This window comes from Theropithecus gelada, chromosome 11 (assembly GCF_003255815.1).
Source record: "Theropithecus gelada isolate Dixy chromosome 11, Tgel_1.0, whole genome shotgun sequence".
Lineage (NCBI taxonomy): Eukaryota > Metazoa > Chordata > Mammalia > Primates > Cercopithecidae > Theropithecus > Theropithecus gelada.
Window position 1 is genome coordinate 65577327 of NC_037679.1, and position 25192 is coordinate 65602518.

The 25192-nt window shown below is 42.4% G+C and overlaps 1 protein-coding gene and 1 long non-coding RNA gene across 3 annotated transcripts in view; one reads left to right on the forward strand and one right to left on the reverse strand.

Annotated features, from left to right (window-relative positions):
- The window catches only part of POLR3B (RNA polymerase III subunit B), a 136586-nt gene extending 129755 nt beyond the window's left edge, over window positions 1–6831 (forward strand). For both annotated transcript variants that reach the window (XM_025401163.1, XM_025401164.1), the window contains exons 27-28: window positions 750–923; window positions 6065–6831. In XM_025401163.1, the coding sequence (XP_025256948.1) occupies window positions 750–923; window positions 6065–6194 (304 nt within the window). In that variant the 3' untranslated portion in view covers window positions 6195–6831. The remainder of the gene's footprint in view (window positions 1–749; window positions 924–6064) is intronic.
- Window positions 1–25192, reverse strand: part of LOC112634091 — a 274927-nt gene that overhangs the window by 5114 nt on the left and 244621 nt on the right. Inside the window, exon 2 of the long non-coding RNA XR_003121730.1 lies at window positions 4308–4484. This is a non-coding gene — a long non-coding RNA (uncharacterized LOC112634091). The remainder of the gene's footprint in view (window positions 1–4307; window positions 4485–25192) is intronic.

The window sequence follows — 25192 nt, forward strand, 5'->3', positions numbered from 1 at the left end:
AACAACAAAGATTAAAAGATGCTATGGAATACAGCAAACAAGGGGTGCATGGTCACCCCTGCTCAAAGATTACCTTTAAGAAGCCTGCCAGGGAGCTTGCTTTTTTTTCCCCCAAATAATTTGTGTGATCCATACCTACATGGGGTTACCTAAATTGTTCAGATCCCCCTGATTTTACCTACATCTCTGGGTCCTGGATTCTGAACCTTTTAAAGTATTCTCAAGCCCAGCATATACACAAACCACAGGGAATCCATCCAAGAGGCCAACAGCTCTGGCCACAACTACTGGAGGATCCAGGTTCCCCCCCAGTCTGTTCTGCTTAGTTTTTCTGCTTTTAAATAATAGAATACTGAGACATCTTTGAAAATACTCAAAGACATTGTTTCCTGATTTGAAAACTCTGCTAAGTTCTAATAATAATGATAGTGATGGTAATAGTAATGGTGTTTTCTCTGATTATATATTAATATGTTGTTATATCATATGAGATTATGTAATTATATATTAATTTCATTTAACCATAACAACCATCAGTATTTTTTCTCAATTGAGGCTGTTTGGGATAGGTGTGCTTATGTGCTTTTACAGATGAGACTGAGTAGCATGTTCAAGGTCACTGTCCAGTTATTGATTTGGATCCAGGTGAGCCCTGCTCCAAAGCCTCGTGCTCTCTGCCAGCATGTGATGCTGCTTCTTTGTTTGTTTAGCAGAATAATAACACATTTGTCTAATAACTTGTTTCAAAGGCAACCCACTGAAGGACGGTCTCGTGATGGTGGCTTGCGTCTTGGGGAAATGGAACGTGACTGTTTAATCGGTTATGGAGCCAGTATGCTTTTGCTAGAGAGACTAATGATTTCAAGTGATGCCTTTGAGGTTGATGTCTGTGGGCAGTGTGGACTTCTGGGGTATTCTGGCTGGTAAGTGGATACCATATGTCTCTCATACCACACCTCTTGCCTCTTAAATCACAGCTCAAGAATTGACCGTGGATCCTATCCGCGTATTCTCCAGCCTCTGTCTGTGATCACTAACATACCCTCCCTCATGCATGTATTCCTGTCATTGGGGATACTCTGTGTACATGTCTCATTTGTCTGCATCGTGATCTACTTCCTACACAGCTAGAGGCTCAGCTCCCAAGGAGTACAAACTTTATCTTCTTTTAAATATTATCTCAGGTACTTTTTATAACACTATTTGCCTGTGAAAATTCTAGCAGATGCATTGTTGGATGTTAGAATCACAGTGTGTTAAAGAAACCTCTTTAGGGAAGATTACATCGAATGCTTTCATTTGTAACTTCGACCCAAAGAGCCAGGGATGCTGCCCCAGGTCTTACAGCAAATTGGTGACAGAGCCAAGAGCCAAGACCAAGACGACCTGGTACCCTGCCCCCTTGTCTGTACTCTCTCTGCCAAGGCTAGCTGCTTCACACTTGTACGGTAGATTCTGTGAGGGCAGAAACCGGGTCTGTCTCAGTAATTTATTCAGCAAACATTTAGTAAGTATCTGCTAAGTGTCAGACACTGTTCTAGGCCCCAGAAATGCAGCAGTGAACAAGACAGATGATGGCTGCTCCCAAGGAGCTTATCTTCTACTTTATTCTCATTGCATCCTGTCATGTTTACCCTCATTTCTCCAGCCTGGGACCTGGTAGATGCTTCATGAAAGAATACTGGTTGAATGATACCCTGCATTTATAGGATTGCCAATAAGTAAATCATGTTGTTTGTAAAGTTTATAATTTCTGTGTAGAGTTTGGTACACAAAGGTCACCTTAAAAGATGACACTAGATTTTTTTTTGTTTTTGTGCAGTTGCACCACCTTTCCTATTTGTAATGATTCCACTCTGTCGCCGAAGAACAAAAAGCTCGCTTAGGGTTATTCCTAAAACACTCCTGTAGGCAAGAGAATCCATAGTTCCCCAGAGGCGAGGGGTTTTTTATTTTGTTTTTGGTTTTGTTTTGTTTCGAGACAGAGAGTCTCACTGTCACCCAGGCTGGAGTGCGGTGGTGTGATCTCGGCTCACTGCAGCCTCAACCTCCCAGATTGAAGCAATCCTCTCACCTCAGTCCCCTGAGTAGCTGGGACTACAGGCTCATACCACCACGCCTGACTAACTTTTGTATGTTTTGTAGAGACAGGGTTTCACCATGTTGCCCAGCTTGTCTCAAACTCCTGGGCTCAAGTGATCCCTCCCACAGTGCTGGGATTTACAGGCATGAGCCACCACGCCCAGCCAAAAGTGAGTTCTTTACTTAACTTTTCAATCAGAGGCAAGGTCCAACAAGATCTAAGGCAGAAGCTGCAGAGCTTCCAGCCTCACCCCCTCATTGCCCCTCACCTGCCCTCCCTGGAGTGCCATTTCTCTAGATAGGGGCCATCCCCAAGATATAGTTAGGCCCAAATAACATTCATTGCTGGAATTTGAGGAATTTGTGGGCCACCGTTTCCCCATTGAGTCCCCACTGTAGTTTCCTTCCAGACAGAGTCTCAACTTCTTGCCATCCTGAGCTACTAATTTCTAAGTTGAAAAAAGCCAATCACAAGTTGAACAAGTGGGCTTCTTAGAACACAGTGTATCCCTTGCCAGATAAATGTCAAAACCTTTTAGCCAGTTATTTCATGATTTTGGTGTAGAAGACTCTTTGTCCGTGAAGAGATCATTTCACTTTAAAAACTAACAGAAGAGGTGGCCATTTGCAGTTCATCTTTCATAAGGTTGCAGAGAAGAGGTGACATGATTCCGAGTATAAGCCTAGCTGTTTCTTATATGAATGAGATGAGGGTTTGCTTCAGTCCTGAGATGTCTGTTTGTCTTTTGAAATGCATATTGAGCTTGCTTTTTATAGTCTGGGCTGTGCAACCAAAAAGAAAAAAAAGAAAAGAAATCATGTAATAGGAAGATGCCTGAATCCTCGTTCCACTATGCTTAAATCTTCAAATTTGACACAAGCATTTTTAAATAATTTACTTCGAAAGGATGGTACAGAAGAATCATGTCATTAAAAATAGAGGTCATGGAACTTCAAAAAGAGTTTCCTTTTCTCTTCCTCCCCCTTGCATTCTTCCTCCCTCTCCCTACCCCCAAAGAAAAAAGAAAACAGTCAACCCGATTCACTTATGCACTTTGAGAACCTTCCCCTCTCCGCCACTGGTTACCCAGGGAAGGTAATGTAAGCAAGAAGACCTGTAAGCAGTGATTGATCCTCAACATCATTCTGCTAAATGTATATCTTCTTTCCTGCTTCATTTCTGTCTCATTTAGAGAGCATCTGATGGCAGTGTCTGATTTTGAAGCGTATGTGTTCAGTGTGCATTGTATTTGAAATCCTTTGAAAGAGAACTAAATCAGGTTATACACTTTGAGGGTCTTTACTGTAATTAAACAGACCTCAATATATACCGTATGTCTGATTTTGAGTGGCCTACTTATACCCTTGTTGCCAACAGAAAAAAATCCTAATCCATTCTAGTAGTCTAGCCGCCGCCTCGGGTGCTGCTTTCTGGCCGAGGAGCATAATGATGCTGTCATTTTTCCCATCATTACCTGATCATGTGTGCTGGGTTGAGTGGGAGGGAGCATGGGCGTCGTTGGAGGAAGTTGCTCTTTAATGAGCGGCACAATGGAGGCTGGGTAATTAGAGCAGTTCGGAACCTTGAAACTGGCCTTTTGTCAGGGATTTGCACATTAGTGAGGCATTGCTATGGGGATGTTTACAGCACGACTGTTGTTCTACAGAAGACACTAAGGGTATAAGTCACAAAAGCGAGGTCCAAAAGGAAGACTTCAGGAAAAAGAAAATCCCTGTTAAGATAATTAGCTCATAGAGGATGTTTCACTGGACAGTCATTTCTCATGTGAAGCCACAGCCTCCCCTTTTTGCTACCTTTGCCCTAAAAAAATCCGTTCATTTTATTGTTGTTCAGGTCAAGTTTCTACCTTTGCAAATTGTTCAGATACAAGGTAAGGTCAGGTTTTATACACACACATGCACACTGGAACATTTTAAATGATGGAGAAATATTTAATAATAGAGAAGATTAAAGGGCTTTCTGGAATATGAATCAGTACATATGGAAATGTAAAATAGATTAGCTTGGATTGGAGTCATTGGGTAATGTACTAGTCAGAAGAAGAGAAAAGTTACCCCTGTTAAATCCATTTCCCCAATTTAATGAAAGCATGAACATGATTCCTAGATAGATTACATCCACCCAAGCACATTAAAAAGATAATTTTTAAACTCGAATGTATTAAATAGGTCTTTAAATAATCTTTTAAGAAAAAGTAACTCACCAAGTTTATATTTGTACTGTCGACGGATCAAATACAGGTTAAGCACCCTGCGTCGCCTCGTCATAGCATCAATTGTGCATTTGTGAGGGTTAGTCTTCTCTCATTCTCCTCCTCAGGAGACTGCATAGTTACCACCACCGCGTGTACATTCTCAGCCTCAGTGCTTGCTTTTCTTTTCTAAAATAATACAAGCTTTATTTTACTGATTGCAAAAATGATCCCTGCTCATTGTAAAACATTCAAAAGTTACCACAAATATAAAGCGAGTCACATTAATTCCCACCACCCAGAGATGACCACTATTAACATTTTGGTGACTCTTTCAAGATTCTGATAAGAGGAGAAAGATACAAATATACACACAAAAAAATTAAAATTTTACATATGATTTTGGGGGCTCCATACACTTACAAAACCTGTTTGAGGGCCCCCTTGGGACCATGCTGATTAACAAACTGCTTTTTTCACTTCACAGTTTGTCCTGGACACCTTCCATTTCAATAAATGTGCGTCCACAACAGCAGGTCTGATGGTTTCACAGTCTTCTATGTAAATGTCCCAGTGGACATTTGCATAGTCTCATGTTCTGCTGTTATAAATAGTGTGGCTGTCAACATTCTTGTACACATCCCTTTGTCACTTTTGGGATTACAGAATCAAAGAATATGCACATTTACATTTTTACACACACTGTCTTACTGCCCTCCAGAATGGCCAATCCTTTGTTCACTAAGGAATCCTCCTCCAGTTCCTGGTCAGCACCAGATCTTCCAAGCCTCAGTTGCTATTCTTCTTGGATTCATTTTCCTCCTCGTTAACTGTGAGGACCTAGTTTTCTACCTGTTAAGAGTCAGGATTTGTACTGGATACCTACTGTCCCAGCTGCTGCGGACCCTTGAGGAGTAGGGTAAGGTCCTATTTTGATCTGAAACCTGAAAGAATAAATCACTTTCTCCCCAGGGACCCTTCTACAGTTGTAGCCATTGATTTAAGAACTAAGTTCAGTTTACCAGCTCTTCCGGAAAGAAGAGAAAATAAAGTCCTAATTGGAATATGAGGCAAATTGGTTAGGAACATGGGCTGTTGTTGTTAGGGTTAAGTGGAAATATATATGCACATACACACATACATACATTTCTTAATTTCGCACAAGGGACAACATGTTGTACCTTCCAACACTCATAGAAATAACCAAGCCTGATTACCATTTGATTGAATACCACTGTCCTATTCAGAAGTTTTGTCTTTTCCATCAGACTTTATGTATCTCAGTGACAGAAACCAAGTTATAATTGTTGAGCACCTTGCCTAGAATAATATACTGCTGGTATAGTAGATGCTTATCAAATACATGGAAATTGATTGAATTAGTTTAAAACTCCTTAAACAATGAAAAAAAATTAAATTTGGGTAAATTTCCCAATGGTTCAGATTTCTGGAGCTCTTTCAAAACAAGTATATAGGCACATGTTTTACATTTTAAGGAGAAAGGGCTAGATGTGTGGTAACAACTGACTCAACTTGCATGCTTTGAACACCGGAGGGAATGGTGTTTGTTTCATTTTTTCTTTTGCTTCCTTGGATGTTTCTTTTTTTCTGGGCACATATGTACTTATATGACAGTGCAACTGAACACTTAGGAACAGAAAGATAATTTGATAGAATGATAATAGAACTTTATAGAGACCGTTTTCACTTCCTACGTGAAGGCCTTTGTTTCCGAGTTGCTGTCTAACACTTGCTGACTTGGGTTTCAGGTGCCATTACTGCAAGTCATCCTGCCACGTGTCTTCCCTCCGTATTCCATATGCCTGCAAGCTGCTCTTCCAGGAGCTACAGTCTATGAACATTATCCCCAGGTTAAAACTGTCCAAGTACAATGAATGAGGATAGAAAAAAATGATTATTAAAGAGAACAAGCGATACATCCAATACAATGGAAAGCAGAAGGGATTTAGGACTACTACTCCTCCTGTGAAGAATTCCCTTGTGTATTCTGTCACTAAAACAAACAAACAAAAAAAATGGAGAGGCTTTTGATATACTACAAGACTGGGTAAACAACCTTGATCAGTGAACCTTGAGCCATGGGAGAGATGCTGACCATGTGGACTGCAAGGCAGCTTGATTCACAGATGGATGTGACCTACAGGAGAAATAAACCATTACTTATGTGCTGATGTCTTGACATTCACTCATTAGAAGACCTTACTCCTTCAAGAGAATGTCTGGGGTCAAATTTACCATATCTTCTGGCTAATGATGTTCAAGGTTCTTCTGGAAACTTGGAAGATGTAAAGAATCCATTTGATTTGGTCAGCCTGGCTTTTGTGGCTGTCTCTGATAAAAAATCCCAACAATTAAATCTTGCCTTTATACACCGAAACTTTGTAATTTTAGTCTTGGTGAAATATGACATTCTTGTCAAGCAAGAATGTCATCTTCCCTTATGGACTCAATTGCTATTATTTTGAACCTCCATGATTGTACCATGCAACAATATTCATTAAATATCTGAATCTAACCCCGTGGCTGCTTTGTCATACTCTGTCCCTTCCATACCTGCCAGGATGCTAGCTGTCCATTTTCTTTTTAACCTGACAGGCTTCCTTACTCATTTCTAATTTGTTTTCAACTGCTGCCCTGAAGCCAAACATTTGTGTTAAGAATTGCTTGTAAAATCAGAGTCAGAAATGCTTTGAGTAATGGCCTAAGGCTTCATTCCCAGCATGTCACACTGAAGATGTTCCACAGAATATTAATAGGTATCATATACCAAGAAGAATCAAGCTTCTATGTCAAACTAAGGTTGAGAAACTGGGGTAACCAAGTAAATATTCCACAGGACTTTTTCAAAGCCTTTAAAGATCCCAAGCTAATGTGTACTGGGTTTCAAAAGAGGGATGTTCCAGGGACCCAGGCTAGTCATTGACTTGAGAACTCAGCCTCACTTCGTTTTCTTCACAGTAAAAAATCTCTAACACACGTAGGTGCAGCAGTCATAGAGGTATCAGTGAAAGCAGAATGAAGGACACTGCAGGCGAGCAGGCCTTCCTCAGCCCTCATGGCAGGGACTCAATAGGTATCTTTTTTATTTTTTTTCTTTTCGGACAGGGTCTCACTCTGTCACCCAGGCTGGAGTGCAGTGGCAAGATCACGGTTCACTGCAGCCTCAACCTCCCGGGCTCAGGCTATCCTCCCACCTCAGCCTCCAAAGTTGTTGGGACTACAGGCTCATGCCAGCACACCCAGCTAATTTTTGTATTTTTGGTAGAGACAGAGTTCCGCGTGTTGCCCAGGCTGGTCTTGAACTCCTGGGCTCAGGTGATCCACCCACCTCAGCCTCCCAAAGTACGGGGTTCACAAGTGTAAGCCACTGCGCCTGGTCTCAATGTGTATTTCAACAGATATTTCAAAAAGGAGTTTGAATGCCTAGATCTTTGCTATGCCAGTTCCTTTTTTAACCCTAGCTTATGGTTCTCAAAATTGATGGTGCATTAAGGATTGTTGTACTGGATTAAATATACAATCATACTGTACTTTGTGGGCTTTTAAAGGAGTTTTCTAGGGTGATACTGATTATCTCACATCGTGTAGCAAATCCACTTCCCAAATCCATCAAAGATGCAGTTGCCCTGCAGTATGGGGCACACCATTTCAGTGAACAACACTCAGAGGGTCGGGCCGGGAGAGTTAAAAGGCAGTGTGCTGGGTGCTGGCAGGAGGACTTGTTGTTCATCATTCAGTACCTGCCACATACAAGGCACTGAACTACGGATGAAAGAACAGGATAGGCCTCTGCCTGACCAAGGACATGGTCTAGTGGAGGAGGCCAAGACCTGCGTGCTAGTCATGGAGCACTGCCCTGCAGTCAGTGCTGAGGATTAACCTCGGCAGTCTGAGGGAGTGCCCAGGGCGAAGCAGCCAACAGTGCTCTGGAGATTTGGAAACACTTCACAAGCATGATTATGCCCTTTATACATGAAGAAACTGACGCCCTACGTAGCTAAGTGACTCCCCAGATCCTCACTGCTAACAAGGGGGACAGCAAGGGCCTCGGGACCAGGCATTCTCACATACAGGGCTTTGTTCTGGTTTTATCTGTGATTATGTTTTACAGCCATCAAAAGTGATCGTTTTTAAAAATTCAGATGCCCTTGAATGGTTGTATCTCTTATAAATGAACATCTTTCTTAGGAAAACATTCCAAGCCAGTCTAATCTTTCTGAGGGGAGTCGCCTTTCTAAGTGTCTAGGAAATTATAAGTTCTCTAAGTTTACAAGATCTAGAAAGTATGGGTTTTCAAACCGAGACATCCTTAAAGGAAAATATTCTATCAGATTGATATCTCAAAAATTAGCAAATACCACATTTGAATAGCTATTTGACTCTGAGAAATACTTTAATGAAAAGCAGCCAGACACTAGGCATGGTGGCAGGCACTTGTAGTTCCAGCTACTCAGGAGGCTGAGGCAGGAAGATCACTTGAGCCTAGGAGTTTGAGACCATCCTGGGCAACACAGCAAGACCCCATGTCTAGGGACAAAAAAAAAAAAGCCAGCAGCCAGATTTGGTAAGCTAGCCCCACTACGGTTTTATTTTTTTAAGTTATTTGTAAGTTAAAAACAACTGACTTACAAATAACTTTAAAAAATAAAGTTATTTTTTATTTAAAGAGTTTATTTAAACTTTATTTAGAGTTAATTATTTACTCTATAAATAGATTTCCATTTCCAGTAATGATAGAGTAACGTTTTACAGACCACCCTTAAAGCACTTTTTTCCCTCCAGTCTTTTGCCAGGCTGGAAATGGCACAGGATGAGGCTACAAAGCCATTAAGAGTCTGTGACCCTGACATGAGCTTTGACACAATCAAAGGGCTAGGGAGACAAGACTGTAGGCACAAAGTTGCCCAGCTGCCAGGATCGGAGAGGCCAAGATGCCATATAGAAGGGAAGTACACTGAAGTGAGTTCAGGTTCTTCACCACTCCTCTGGATTTGCCAGCTCCAGCTGATAAAATGTGAAATCACTGACTAGGTGGATTTAAACGACAGAGATGTATTTTCTCACATGTCAAGAGGCTCAACGTCCAAGACAAAAGATGTCCACAGGGTTGGGTCTAGTGGGCCTCTCTTCCTGGCTGCTGGTGGCCACTTTCTCGCTGCAGCCTCACGTGGCCTTTCCTTGGTACACAATAAGGGAGCACGTGAGTGAGCTCAGGTGTCTCTTTTTTGGATGCCAGTCCTGTTGGATCAGGGTCCCACTCATATGTCCTCATTCAACCTTAATTATTCTCTTAAAGGCCCTATCTCCAAATGGGATCACGCTGGGGGCTAGGGCTGCAACATATGAATTTGGGGACACACAGTTCAGTCCATTATACGCTTGAAGACATTTGCCAATTCATAACAGCACGGATAGAACTTGGCGGTATCTATTAAAGCTAAACATACCCAGCAATTCCATTCCTAGGTGTGGGCCAGCAGAAATATATTTATGTGTATGTTACCAGTATGTGTGTACAAAAATGTTTCTAGCAGCGTTATTTATAGTAGCCCCAGGTTGTAAAAAATTCCTGCCTATTAGCAACAGAATAAATCGTGGTATGGTCATTGATATGGTTTGGCTGTGTGCCCCACCCAAATCTCATCTCGAATCGGAATCCCCACGTATCAAGGGAGGGACCCGTAACCCCCACGTGTTGAGGGAGGGAAGTGATTGGATTATGGGGGTGGTTTCCCCCATGTTGTTCTCGTGATAGTGAATGAATTCTCACGAGATCTGATGGTTTTATAAATGGTAAATTTTTTCTGTGCTCTCACACTATCTTTCTTGCCTGCTCCATGTAAGACTTGCCTGCTTCCCCTTCTACCATGATTTTAAGTTTCCTGAGGCCTCCCCAACCATTCAGAACTGTGAGTCAATTAAACCTCTTTACTTTATTATGTAAATTATGCAGTCTTGAGTAGTATCTTTATAGCAGTGTGAGAATGGACTAATACAGTGATACAGTGGAATACTCTACAGCAATGAAAAATGAGCTGCTGCTACATATAATATCATAGGTAATCTCACAAATATTGGGCAAAACAAGTTAAGCCCAGATGGGGTGCACTGGCTCACACCTGTAATCCCAGCACTTTGGGAGGCCGGAGGTGGGTGTCATCTGATATCAGGAGTTCAAGACCAGCTGGACCAACATAGTGAAACCCTGTCTCTACTAAAAATACAAAAATTAGCCAGGCATGGTGGTGGGCACCTGTAATCCCAGCTACTCGGGAGGCTGAGGCAGGAGAATTGCTTGAACCTGGGAGGTGAAAGTTGCAGTGAGCTGAGATTGTGCCACTTCACTCTAGCCTGGGCTACATAGCGAGACTTAATCTCAAAAAAAAAAAAAAAAAAAAGCCCAAAAGAAACACTATATTAGTTCCTTTACAGCTCAAAAATAGGCAAAATTAACATATAATATGAAGAGTCATAAGATTTTCCTATGCAGAGTGGGTGGCTAATGGTTAAGAGGTGCAAAGAGTAAGGCTTCTAGGATGCTGGTAATATTTTTTCATCTGAGTGCTGATTACATGGATGTGTTCATTTTATGAAAATGCATTAAGCTGTATTCACTCAAGACTTCTTACCTTTCTGAATGTACATCATTCTTTTAATCTACCAGGTGGCTTAAGAGTTTAAGAATACAAGCTCTAAACCTGTTTCAGTCTCTTCACATAGTAGATATTTCACCCCAAATATAACATAGTGTGTGTGTTCTTTTAGTTTGCCCATCTTCAAAATAGAGAATGTAATAGTACCAACACCTGGGGCTATTTTTAAGATTAAATGAGATAATGCATCTAAAGGACTTACCACAGTGCCTCGCACAAAACAGGTGTTCACGAATGTTTGTTATTGTCTTCATTGATGATAACCAGTAATAATCATATCCACCTTATTAACAGCACTGCCAGGACTGGCAGTGTACAACTGTACAACTTCATCAGGCAAGAGTTAGGAAAGGCAAACCCTGAGTTTCCTTTGGAAGAGAGAGTTTGGAAACTACGACCAAGTGCAGAAACCATAAGATTTTGCAAAAGCGATTTGCGAAAGCTGCCCTGTTTAACAATGACGGGCATAAAGAAGGGGTAGAGTTAGTGAGCACGCTTCCCTGGAACAGCCATTTAGCACTGACATCAAAGTGAGGCCTGTTGTCGGCGCGGGAGTCCCAGAATAGTTTCATGAAGCCCACAGAACGGTCTCAAAATGCTTCCATGTGGTGAGAGTCAAGTAAAGGATTAAAAAACACAGAAGTCCTTGATTGGGTGCTACATAATGGGATAGTTTTCAGCTGCTTCAGAGCATTTTGGCCAACACCTTTATTTGCAGTAATGAACCACATGAGGGTGAGCACATTAGGGCTGGTGGCTGGGCCCATCGGTTCTCGGCCATCTGAGTAATAGAGGAGCCAGTTTCGGAGAGACCTGTAAATAATTTCGTTGTGAAACGGATGTAAAAGTAGCACCTCTTTACCATCCATATTTACTCCATATGTGTCTTGAAAACAGTTTATTTCATTTGTTGACCAAAAATTGACTTTTACTACTTCAGCCCACAGGGATAAGATTGGTGGGAAATTAATGCCAAGCTTTAAAAAGGCAGTTTTAAATGGGGGCGGGGGGGGGGTGCGTAGTAGCAATCTAGGAGTATATAGATTACCAATGCCAAGCTACCAGTTTGGGTTTTAGAAAGAGGCTCCAGAAGCAATGAAGAGATTTGGTTCAGCAGATCAAAGTCGTGATCAGGATGTCATGACAGAAAATCTCAGCACAACCAGACACTCACATCTTTACTCACAAGTCTAACATCTCACACTATGCTCAAAGTGTTTTTCAAGTTCAGGTAATAGCTCTTGTTCATGCATAATAAATTTTAAGCCTGGCTAACTCCCAATCATCCACATTAATGGAGGCAAGGTGTGATGTGAATCAATTAAAACATGATGAATTCAACATCTTTTGTATTGGATGCTGGGATGAAGTTTGCAGGCACATTTTTAATATAGTTCATGTGGTGGTTTGGTGAATTTGCTGTACTTCAAATAGTGACTCCTAGGAGCACTATTTGAAGAAAGTGGAATAATGTCTTTTCTGGCTGAGTAATAATGAGAGATCCTTGGGTGGGGGAGTAGCCACACTCAACTGGGATGCCTCTAGGCCAGTAGTTTTCAAAGTCTGGTCGCTGAACCAGCAGCATCAGCATCACTTGGAAACTTGATAGAAATACGCATTCTCAGGCCCCTCCCCAAACCTGCTCAGAAAATCTGTGGGAGAGGCTCAGCAATCTGGGGCTGCAGGTTTCTGCTTTCTCCCTCTAGCTTCCTTTCCACTCCCTGCTACTCCCATAAAGATATCCCACTTCAAAGGGGGCCTTTCTGAGCGAGTACTCAGAAGGCCCCAGTTTCTCTTCCTGTCTCAGCGGGTCATGTCAGTCTACTGTCCAAGTCCGTGAAGGGATGGGACAGCATTGCCTCTCCCACAGCAAAGCCCTGAAGTCAGCAGAGATGCTCTAGTTGCTGCACAGCTTCCTTGGTGCCTGCAGAGGTGGTTTGGTGCTGGGATTTTTCAACTCTCTTTGCAGGGGTGTCCAACCTTTGGCTTCCCTGAGCCACATTGAAAGAATTGTCTCGGGCCACATATAAAATACAGTAACTCTATCTGATAAGCTTAAAAAAAAAATCGCAGCTGGGCACAGTGGCTCACACCTGTAATCCCAACGCTTTGGGAGGCCGAGGTGGGCAGATCACGAGGTCAGGAGTTCAAGACCAGCCTGACCAACATGGCAAAACCCCATCTCTACTAAAAATACAAAACTTAGCCGGGCATGGTGGTGCACACCTGTAATCCCAGCCTCTCAGGAGGCCTGAGGCAGGAGGATCTCTTGAACCCAGGAGGCAGAGGTTGCAGTGAGCCAATATTCGGGCCACTACACTCTAGCCTGGGTGACACAGCAAGACTCCATCACAAAAAAAAAAAAAAATCTCATGATGTTTTGAGAAAGTTTATGAATTTGTGTTGGGCTACATGTGGTCCACGGGCTGCCAGTTGGACAAGCTTGCTTTAGAGTATGACCAGCCTTAGGGCTGCTGTCCTAAAAATGAGTTGGCAGTGGTATTACCAACAAAGGAGTCAAGGTGCTTCCACTAATAAGCTGAGTCTCAACTTTCTCATCTGTTCAGTGGGTATGTGACACCTCCCCACCTAATTACCTATGCGGGCTTACACAGGAGTAAGAGTAGTGCCTACCCCATAGGTTTGCTGTGATTGATAAATGAGTTAATTCTTAAGTGAGGCACTTAGAACAGGGCCTACCCCATGCTACACACTTGATAGAGATTCGCTTTTCTTTCTTTGTTATGTGTAAACTTCAAACTAAGCCAGTTTCTCAACCTTGGCACTACTCACATTTGGGGCTGGCTAATTATCTGTTGTGGGGCTGTCCTGTGCATTGTGGGATGTTCAGCAACATGCCTGGCTGCCACCCACTAGATGCCAGTAACATCCCCTAATCATGACAATTAAAAATGTCCCCAGACATCGCCAAACATTCCCTGCCGGGAAAAATCACCCCCAGTTTAGAACCACCGAACCAGACAATGTGTATGAAAGTGTTTTAAATTCCAGAGCAATTGAGAACAGTCTCAGCAGTGTACTTATGCAGATTTGTGCTCAGGAAACTGATAGCCAATCTGCTTCTGGATAATTGAGGGCCTGTATTAACAAATGTGAACATGAATGCAAACCCTTGTTTTTTCTTCATGTATCAGTTGTCATGGCATCAGATCAAGCTGCAGTCAATCATATGTTGGTCATTAAGTTAAATAAGTTTCATTCCTGTTATACACTATACGTTTATATATCTGTTGGTATTGTTATAGTCCTAAAAATAAGATCAGTCATCATCTCCATTGTCATTCACATATGCCCCCAGCTTGATTTTGTCCTAGATGTAGCCTATTTTTTGTTTTTGTCAAGGACATATGCTGATTTTCATCATCTACTCAATCATCCCTCAGCCTTGCATCTGCCCGCCTGCCATGTGGCAGGGACTGTTCAGCTCCCACTTCACCCCAGCGCTGAAAATTCTGCCTCGAATGGCCCTGTGGGAACAAATGGGCTTGAAACTCCTAGGGAGGGTCCTCTTCCGTGCACACTAAAGTCCTGCTTGCATTTTAACGTGACAGCAGTAGAGCTGGGTCCCCAGCACAGAAATCTCAGCATCAGCAACTCTCTTTGTGAGTTACGGGAAGGTTTCCTTTGTCATTACTCTGGGCCTTGCATGTCCCAAGTATGTCTATAACCTGTCAGGACCTGAAATATGGAAACATCGGTCCAGACAATGAGACAGGAGGCTGTTTGTGATTTACTACCTGCTCTGCCTGCAGGGAGAGTGATTCTAATTCCCTTATTCGGTGTCGGATGTTACAAAAATCCAGGAGTAAATATTTATAGAGATTATGAGACACGCACGGTTCTGATAGTACAGATGTCATAGGACTTTATCATTTAAATAAAGTCGGAGATGGCAAATACACATATATGTGCTCCCATTCTCGGTGGCTCCCTAATCGCTCATGCCAGTCTCTCGTGCTAAACCTGAATTTGACCTCAGACTCCTGAACACCAAGCTCTGACAGCCACAACCCATCAGCTGCGAGGCAGGAGCATGCTGTGGTCGAGAGCAAGAACTCTGCAATCAAATTGGCTGCCTTCAAATCCTACCTCCACAACCTGCTAACTTCTATGATCTCGGGCAGATTATTTTGCCTCAGTTTCCTCATCTGTAAAAATGAGGTAATAGTGCCTACTCGCCCAGTATGGTGGCTCATGCCTGTAATCCCAGCACTTTGGGAGGCCAAGGTAAGAGGATCACTTGGACCCAGGAGTTCAAGATCAGCCTGGGCAACATAGCAAGACCCTTCATCTACAATTTTTTTTTTTTTTTTTTTTTGAGACGGAGTCTCACTCTGTCACCCAGGCTGGACTGCAGTGGCACGATCTCAGCTCACTGCAAGCTCTGCCTCTCAGGTTCATGCCATTCTCCTGCCTCAGCCTCCCAAGTAGCTGGGACTACAGGCGCCTGCCACCACGCCCAGCTAATTTTTTAATTTTTAGTAGAGACAGGGTTTCACCGTATTAGCCAGGATGGTCTCGATCTCCTGACCTCCTGATCCACCCACCTTGGCCTCCCAAAGTGCTGGGATTACAGGCATGAGCCACTGTGCCCGGTCACACATTTTTTTTTTTTTTTTTAATTAGCCAGGCGTGGTGGTATATACTTGTAGTACCAGATACTCAAGAGGCTGAGGGTGGGAGGATGACTTGAGTCCAGGACTTTGAGGCTGCAGTTAGCTATGATCATGCCACTGCACTCTAGCCTGGGCAACAGAGCAAGACGCTGTCTCCCATAATAATAATAGTACCTACTCATAGATTAATTGAATCAATCAATTGAGCACATAACAAAGCTCAATAAGTACCAGCTCTCATCATGATTACTTGGAAGTGGCTTCCTTATGAAACGTAATTTCCATCCCTCTATAATGGCATTTTCCCCTCTTTTTAGATTAAGTTCAATCCAGCTATGTGATTGGTTACCTAAGTGGGACAGCCTCTCATGCTAAGGGTAGGGTTTCGTCTTTGTTGGAGAAGTAAGTTTAAATTTTTGTTCAAAAATTTCTAAATGTTTACTTTTGGTTACAATGGAGACTGGGTCACAGGGTGTGGTTGACTGAAAGTAAAGCAATCTCCACTCTCAGAAACAAAACAGCTTAAAGTATTTACCTAGCACTGACTTAGGGAGTACAGTCTCATGTGTGAAAGAAATTGAAGACATGCATATGACATTGTTGGTCTTCCCATCCAGTGTCCACACTGCCTCATATTACCAGATTTTATATATAATGTCTATATTCAGCTGTGTGCATTGAACACAGCATTAATGCTCCCCACATAAGAATCTGATGACCTGCATAAGAAGGAATTTGTATAGAAAGGAATCTTTGGCTTATGTGCAAAGGAAAAAGTCTCCCCTGGAAAAATGCAGGCCTTACACATTTAGCAGACCCTCGCGTCCACAGAAACAGTCACTGGCAATTAGGCAACCGCCATAAGATCAGAGGCAGGAGCCCGCACATGAAACAGAGGCAGTGCAGGAAGATCACTGCCTTCTATCTCTTGAGTTATGGGCGGCTGAGGTTGCCTCCCTCTGTGTCCAATCTGCTCTGAGCTTTTCCTGCTGTGGACAGAGGCCCTGGAGACTTTTACACACCCCAGTTTTCATGCGGCTTACTGATCCCTTTTCACGTGAGTGAAAAACGCCTTTGATTTTGAACACTCGCGTCTGTTTTGTGTAACGCTTAACTGATGTGCCAGAATCATTCTGTACCTTAAAGGAGGTCTTGCACTGGGCTATTAAAATCAGTCCTTCTGTGAAGAGTCACTGTGCTCACTTAAAGGATAACTGCCCTGCCTTTTTAAATGGGGCTCATCTTGTTAGACCTGAATTAGGGAAGAGAGGAGCAATCCGACCCGCCATTGAAGCCCATCCAGAGCCCATCAATGAGTTGGGTCCAACCACAAGAGAGTCTTCAAAGAAATATTACTATCTACCAACTCTTCTTTGGGAACCCTACTTCCTGTCATTAATTCCAGTTAGAATCATGGTAAGCTAATAGAGACCTTGAACCAGTAGGTCCACTTTATTCGTTCAGATGACAGAATGGGTTGTTCCATTTTCTGTGGAGTTCCACATCTCTGGAGAGGTTCAAGGAGAAGTTTTATGACTTATCCATTCAGTCAACGTTCTCTGTGTCTCTTCTCGGAAGGGATGCTCTACTAGGTTCTGGGGCTATAGGAAGGAGTTAGATGATGTCCCTGCCCTCTGGGTGCTCAGAACTGGGAGAGAAGATAGAGAAGCTACCAGCAAGAGGAGGCCGCCATTCATCTATGTAACTTTGGCAAATTCAATTACACGCTCAGCATTTAAAAGGAAAAGGAAGGGTAGTATTTAAACAAGGCAGACAAAACCACTGCCATCCCTCGTCTACACCCCTGCCATAGTTGAGCCCAGGTTGAGTGGAATGTAGTCTTCGGTCTCCTCATGCCTCTCGCGAGCATCTCTGCTCTAGTGTGAATCTCTGGAGTTAAGATCATGGATAGTTTTGAGTTTTTTTGTACCTTATAGACCCTAAATGGAAAGTACTGTCCCACTGGGTGTTCAACCAAACAAATAGCCACTGTCCCAGTTATGAGCTGTTTAAGTTATCTTCAAGGATGATTTTGACTTTATGGGATTTTCACTTGAAACTGTTTAAATGCCTGCTGTAGAAAATAACAGACTAGATTTCTGTGTCATACAGGAGGGGAAGCTGCCTGAAGTGTCCTATAGTGGGGGCTCCAGTGCAGGCAGGGCAGGTTTTCCAGAGGAGGTGGCTGCCAGAGCTGACTTTTGAAGAATGAGTGGACATTTGCCAAGGGCAGATGGTCCTGGGTGGGTCTGGAAGTGAGAGCATCAGAAAGTAGAGCTGACAGGACTTTGCAGGCAGTGAGAGAGGAATCAAGGGCACTCTGAAGTTACAGCCTAGACCGCCAAGTGGATAGTGAACCCCCAAGGCAAGGAGCGAGTGGCAGACATGCTATAATATGTTCTGTGTGGCACATACGGAGTTGGGTGCCTCCAGGACCCCTGCATTAGTGGCCCATCTGGAAATGAGAGGCAGGGGCTGCCCAGGTAGATTGGGAAGTCATCGGTGATTGTGGGCACAGAAAGAATGTCACACACACCTGCTCCAGAGAAGGGAAGAGGGCCAGAAATGAACCCTGAGGACCCCAGCATGTGGGGGATGGGCACAGAGAGAGGCACCTTCCAAGAAGTCCAAGTTGGGGCAGCAAATGAAAGCCAGAAAACAGCAGAGTCCAGAGGCCACGGGAAGAGGGTTTCTAAGTAGGAGGGAGGTCACGAGTTGGAATGTGAAGAGGACCAGGAAGATGAAGTCTGCAAGTCCAGTGGATCCCGCCAGGCTGTGAGAGCTGATTCAAGGGCATGAAGGCGTCAGGGATTAAAGGCACTAGAAGAGGGAGCAGCAGGAGGCTGTTTAATATGATGCCTTAGCGCTCCTAATTGCCCACTCAGTGTCTAACAGAGGCAAACAAACCTAGAAGACACCACTGGCCTTTGTGTGGCCTCCGGTGTGCTGGTGCAAGTCACCTGGGAGGACCATTCATGCGCACCTGATTCCTATCAAGACGAATGTGATTCCCTAACCTGTCTTCTCAGGCCCCTGAGGAAATTGACGAGGATCAGGAGGGCGGGATAAGGGCAGCTAAAGAGAGGCAAAGTGAGCAGACCCCACGCCTCACCACCCGCTTAATGGAGGCTTTGGGATTTATGGTGAGGGGAGGGTGACAGAAGAACATGCTGTCCTCCCCACAACTTGCACAGTTTGGACTTTGACCAACTTGACCAATACTGCTGCAGAAGAAACCTTAAGCTTACTGAGCACGTACTAGGGGCTAATCCCTTTATATAGAGGATCCCACCACCCAACCCTGCCAGGTTGACATTATTCTCCTCCATTTTATTCCCTTCTAACCTGATGTGATTGGGAGAAATGTCTTAATACAAAATTCTCCATATGTGTAAGAAATGCAAAATCAATTTTGAGCTAAGCTTGTTATAGGCCCACTGCAGGATAAAATTTTGTTACTGGTGATCTATTAATCACTCTGATTATGGAGGATCCAGGGTGTGCATTCATAATCCCATTTTACTCACACCATAGCCCTGTGAGGTAAATATTATCTCAGTTTTGTGAGATTAAGTGATTTGCCCAGTGTTACCCAGTACTAAGTGCCTGAGCCAGACTTGGATCCAAGCCTACTCTACCACCTCTCCCCCTTTGTCAGAAAGCTCTGGAATGTTCTGCAGAATGTGTTCAAGGACCCAAACACGGTATGCCACCCATGGCCTCAGTGCTATCCGGGTATTCTTCAAATTCTTCTTCAGCGATGCAGACTTTAAACCGGAAGCAACTTGTAAATAATGCTGAGTCATCCCTTTTACAGCAGGTCTAGGAAGACAGTCTCATGTATGTGTGTGTGTATGTGTGTGTTGGTGTGCTTTCATACTCTCCTGGCTGCTGCCAAGAGATTTCCTTGACCCTTTCACCTCCCTGACTTCCAGGAGCAGCTTCTAATGATAAATCTTCATTGGGACCCAAGTTGGAAGGCCATTGATCCCTCATCGTTGGGACCACCATCTGGGTTCTATGGCCAAAGACCATTCTGAGGAGATCTCTTGTATTAGGGATTTATTCTTAGATACAGAAGTGCCTTAATTTTTGAAAACCCCAAACTTCTGAGACCAAGGTGATGGAGATCCATAATTCCTTCCCACAGCAGGGGGTGCTTTAAATACAGTACTCTACAAAAAATGCATGGCATTGTGGACCAACTGCAGATAGGCACAAAGACAGTAATTCAAGTTACCCATAATCTCATCACAAATACCAATTGTTAACATTTCAGTGTAGTCCATACAGTGGAGTACTGTGCAGCTTTACACAGAGGACAGTCACAGCCCTACCTAGTAATACTGAAAACTCTCTAAGTTTCACAGTTGGAAGGAAAAAGAGACTTAGGAAATAAAGTCTCATTTTTGTAAAAAAAAAAAAAAAAAAAAAAAAAAGGCTATTTTTTAAAAAAAAAAAAAAAAAAAAAAAAAAGGGTAGATGGGTACATAAGTAGGTAGATATATAAATAGACAGATGATAGACACAGAGAGGTGGGGAGAAAGAGATTCAGCAAGGTACAAAAATACACCGAGATTGAACTACAAATTGTTAGGAGTGTGATGAGGGAGGGAGAAGAGGAAGGACTTTAGGAAAAGAACTTTCCTTGTTTTCATTTTTGTTCAGTTACGTTTACTTCATGTACTTATTTTTGTATTTTATGACATCACATATGCATTACTTTATAATGTAAAATATTTTATAAAAGTAAAGCAAATTGGCATCCAAAACTTTTTCTATATATAGTTATATAAATGCAGGCGCACACACATACACACACACACACACACCTTTTCAACCTTAACCATGAAAAATTCCAAATATTTACATAACTAGAGAGAATGGTATAGTGGACCCTCATGTATCCATCACCCAAATGCAATGATTATCAACTCATTGCTAGGTTGGTATCCATGACCCCATCTACCTTCTCCTCCTAGAATATTGAAACAAATCCCAGGTTTACAAATATCATTTCACCCATAAATATTTCAATATATACCACTAAAGTGACTCTTAAAAAAAAGAACCCCACAATATAATTGTCATAATAGCAATTAACAATAGTTTCTTACTGTCATCAAATATCCAGTTTGTATTCAAATTTTCCAATCATCTCATAAATGTTTTTTCCCAGATATTTGTTAGAACTGGAATCCAAATAATTAACATTAGTTAACAAATCTTTGAATTCTCTTATAATCTGTACTGGTCTCTTCTGTCTCCCAGGTCGCCATTTCCTCCTCTTATTTGCAATTTATTTCTTGAAGAACCCATATCCTTTGTCATATAGATTTAAAAGTTTCCTATAATTCGTACTTTGCCAATTGCATTCCTTTAGTAGAGTTCAACATGTTTTTCTGTATTCTGTCTTCTGTAAGTCTGCAGTTAGAACTAAAGGCTCAATTGGATCAAGTTTGATTTTTGTGACAAGACTCATTCATAGGGGGTGTGGCCTTCCCGCAGGAGGCACGCACGTTTTGTTCCTTTTTTTTGTGATGTCAGCAGCCACTCATGCATAATACTTAGCTCCATTAATTTAATAGAGGGTGCAAAACGGTGCTATGCTAATTCTATCATTTCTTCATTTATTAGCTAGGATACACCTTTTTAGAGAAACTTCCTTTCATGAATTATTTGCCTACCCAGAAGCTTATTTCATATAATAAAGGTTGGATACATGTTTTATTCTTTTCCTTTACTCACCAGTTGTCAAAATAATGAGTTAGTTCCCTAGCATCCTTCAGTGGCAGCCAATGAGTTTGGGGGGGAATCCTTATGAAATCATGAACTAAACATATTGCATCATCCCAATCCATTGCAGTTATTATTCTTCTGATGCTCAGATTATTCCCTCTTTGGCCAGGACAAGCTGTTCAAAATGTCCCCTGAGCCCTTTCGATACAAACTCAGTAGCACTTGGAAATTTCCTTGCTTTCAAGTATGACATGATGTTCCAGTCTCCCATTGTACATTTCCTGTCCCAGGCCTGAACCCAACCTTTTCTCTAAATGAGCCTAGTTTGTGTGTGTGTGTGTGTGTGTGTGTGTGTGTGTGTGTGTGTGTGTGTGAGAGAGAGAGAGAGAGAGAGAGAGAGAAATATTTCAAGACCACAATCTAGGTGTTAGCGAAACAGTACTGCTGAGCAGGTAATTGGTTCCAGACCTTTTTGATGGTTAAAGCTAAGATAGATAGATGAGAGAGAGAGAGAGAGAGAGAGACAGAGAGAGAGAGCAAGCTATGGTCTGAATGTGTCCCCTTCAAAATTCAAGTGTTGCCAATGTGATATAAGAGGTGGGTCCCTTAAGAGGTGATTGGGCCATGAGGGTGGCCCCCTCATGATTGAGATTAAGGCCTCTTTAAAAGAAGCCTTATGCCTTTTTTGGTGACCTTGCCCTTCTGCATTCTGTCATGCAAAGTCACAGAGAGAAAGTCCTCACCAGATGAAATGCTAGTGCCTTGATCTTGGACTTCCCAGCCTTCAGAACTGTCAGAAATAAATTTTTGTTCCTTGTACATTTCTCAGATATTTTGTTGTAGCAGCACAAATTGGCTGAGAGAGGGAAAGAAAGCGAGCGAGAGAGAATACATCAAGTTCATACCAATGTTTCCCATTCTTATTCAGGACTACAAGGTTTTCTTAATTGCATCAATCTTATAAACAATCAAAATTTACCCTTTCTCTTTCAATAAAACTCCCAGTACCAAGTTCTCAACAACACCAACATAACTACTTAGTTGCTGTCCCAGAATATATGCATAACTGTCTTAGGACAGCAATATCAGCTTACCACCAACAATATGATTACTAATGAGAGTGTAATATTTTTGTGGCTTTACTTTTTTTTTTTTTTAGACAGGGTCTTGCTTTGTTGCCCAGGCTAGAGTGCAATGGCGCGATCTCAACTTGCTTGCAACCTCCGCCTCCTAGGTTCAAGAGGTTCTCATGCCTCAGCCACCCGAGGAGCTGGGATTACAGGCATGTGCCACCACCACACCCAACTAATTTATGTATTTTTATAGAGACGGGGTTTCACCATGTGCTGGGATTACAGGCGAGAGCCACCACACCAAGCTACAATTCTGTTTCTACAAGATATCATACTAGGGATACACAGTCAAATGACTGGTTGTATAGTAACTTAGAATTGTTCTCTGTGAGATCATCACCAATAGCATATAAAGTTAGGTTTATTTGTTTAATTTGATTTGGATTTTTAGGAATTTGATTTTTATTTAATTTTATTTTATATGAAGGTGAAATATTTATGTGGTTTCAAAGTTAAATTTATAATGCAAGGCATATTGAAACAACTCTGGCTTCTATACCTGTCCTTGTTACCCTGTAGGTAACCATTTAATTGTTTTATGTTAATATTTTTATTGTTTTAAAAATACTTGCATATATTATCCTTTTTGAAAACCAGAAATATACTACTCCACCTTGATTTCTTCACCCAGCATTATATCCATGAGACTCCACTATAGTAATATATAGAGAAGTGGGTCTGTCTTCCAATGGGATCAGATATTACATACTGTTTTCCCTTTTTCCACTTAATACCGCAGGAGCTTCTTTACCTCTTTCCTTAAGGCTTTGAAAAAATACAAATTAGATTTAAAAGTTTTTAATCTAATACTGGCCAGAAAGCAATTAATCTTGCCTGACATTTCATCCAGAGCTGGGAAAATAACTAGCCCATAGCAGATCTAAAGAGACTGCTGAAACCCCATCTCTACTAAAAATACAAAAAACTAGCCGGGCGAGGTGGCGGGCACCTGTAGTCCCAGCTCCTCGGGAGGCTGAGGCAGGAGAATGGCATGAACCCAGGAGGCAGAGCTTGCAGTGAGCCGAGATTGCCACCACTGCACTCCAGCCTGGGCGACAGAGCGAGACTCCGTCTCAACAACGACAAAAAAAAAGGACTGCTGGAGGAAGTAGTTTTAATTGTACTTAGTAGAGCCCAGTCCCTTCAATATAATGGCTACATTTGTGCTGGCTTATCTAGGATCCTGTACATGACACAGATGTGACCAAAGTGTTAAAAAGAATTAGCGGTCTTTCAGATTCAGCTCTTACATATAAAGAATACAGAGTCTGTCATTTCTATTCTTGCAACAAGAAAAAACAGAATAAACTGAAAAGTAACAATTTTTCTTGGGCCCATCAGAGAACTCAATATGTAGAGCAAACTGCCATCCTGAAATCTAGAGACATAGGCAAATGCAGAGACACATCTGAGATCTGCTTACCTGGAGCAGAAACCAAGGGAGCCATAAAGGGATGGGAAAATTTAAATGGTAATTTTCATGACTTCCTAGAAGGGAAGTGTGGACTAGCCTGAGAGAGAGAAGTTTCTGGGGCTTTTGGTTTTAGGAGTCCCTCACATTTTTGTGGGCTCTACTTCCAGTAAGCCCACCAGATTGCCACGGTTAAGTTGCCAGAAGGATCTCCTCATGGCTCTGGCAGGGGCAGGGGAAGAGTTATTGTGAAATACAACTAGAGTGTTCTCCATGACCAAGAACCCTCTAGCTTAAATCAGGAAGAATTAGATACCCTGAACCTTTCTCCAAGGGAAAGGACTATACCAGAGCTTTATCCCACGTGAGGGGAAGAGCATTCCTCCCTCTTTAGCTCCCTCTAACTTCCTCTGACTCAGAGGGGAAAATCTATGCCAATAGAGAAACACCTGTGACAGTCACAGGTCAGGGACGCAGCCCACTAGAACACTGAGATTTAATCATAAGGTTATAGAATGCTTCCCCTCCCCCACACCATACCACCACTCCAACAGGGCTCCAATACAATCACAGTGGATTATAGCTGAAAGAACTGCAAGACACAGACTCTCTGAGGGCTACTTAGGGAAGCCCAAAGTCAAGAGAGTAGACAAAAACAAGAACACTAGAGGAATTTGAATCCCCTGACACCTATAGCTACAGCAAACATTACACACAGCCCAACTCCTAACCAGATTAACATAATCCTCACAGTAAAGGCTCTGTTCCTATTACCCAATACAACATGTCCTGTCCAACTTCAACAAAAAGCTACAAGCCCACCAACAGCAAGAAAACACAATCTGAAAAAAACAAAGCAAGCATCTGAACCAGACTCAGATATGACACAGATGTTGGAATTATCACAAAGAGAATTTAAAATAACTGTGATTAACATGTTAAGAGCTGTAATGCAAAAAGTAGCCAAAATACAAAAGAATAAATGGGCAATGTAAGAAGATGAGATGGAAATTCAAAGAATTAAAAGAAAATTCTAGAGATCAAAAATATACTAACATAAATGAAGAAAGCCTTCATTGGGTTCGTAGAAGACTCAACACAGCCAAGGAGCGAATCAATGAACTTGAAGATAGATCAATAGAAACATCCTAAATAGAAATGCAAAGATGGGCCAGATGTGGTGGCTCACACCTGCAGTCCCAGCACTTTGGGAGGCCAAGGTGGCTGGATCACTTGAGGTCAGGAGTTCGAGACAAGCCTGGCCAACATGGTGAAACCCCCATCTCTACTAAAAATACAAAAA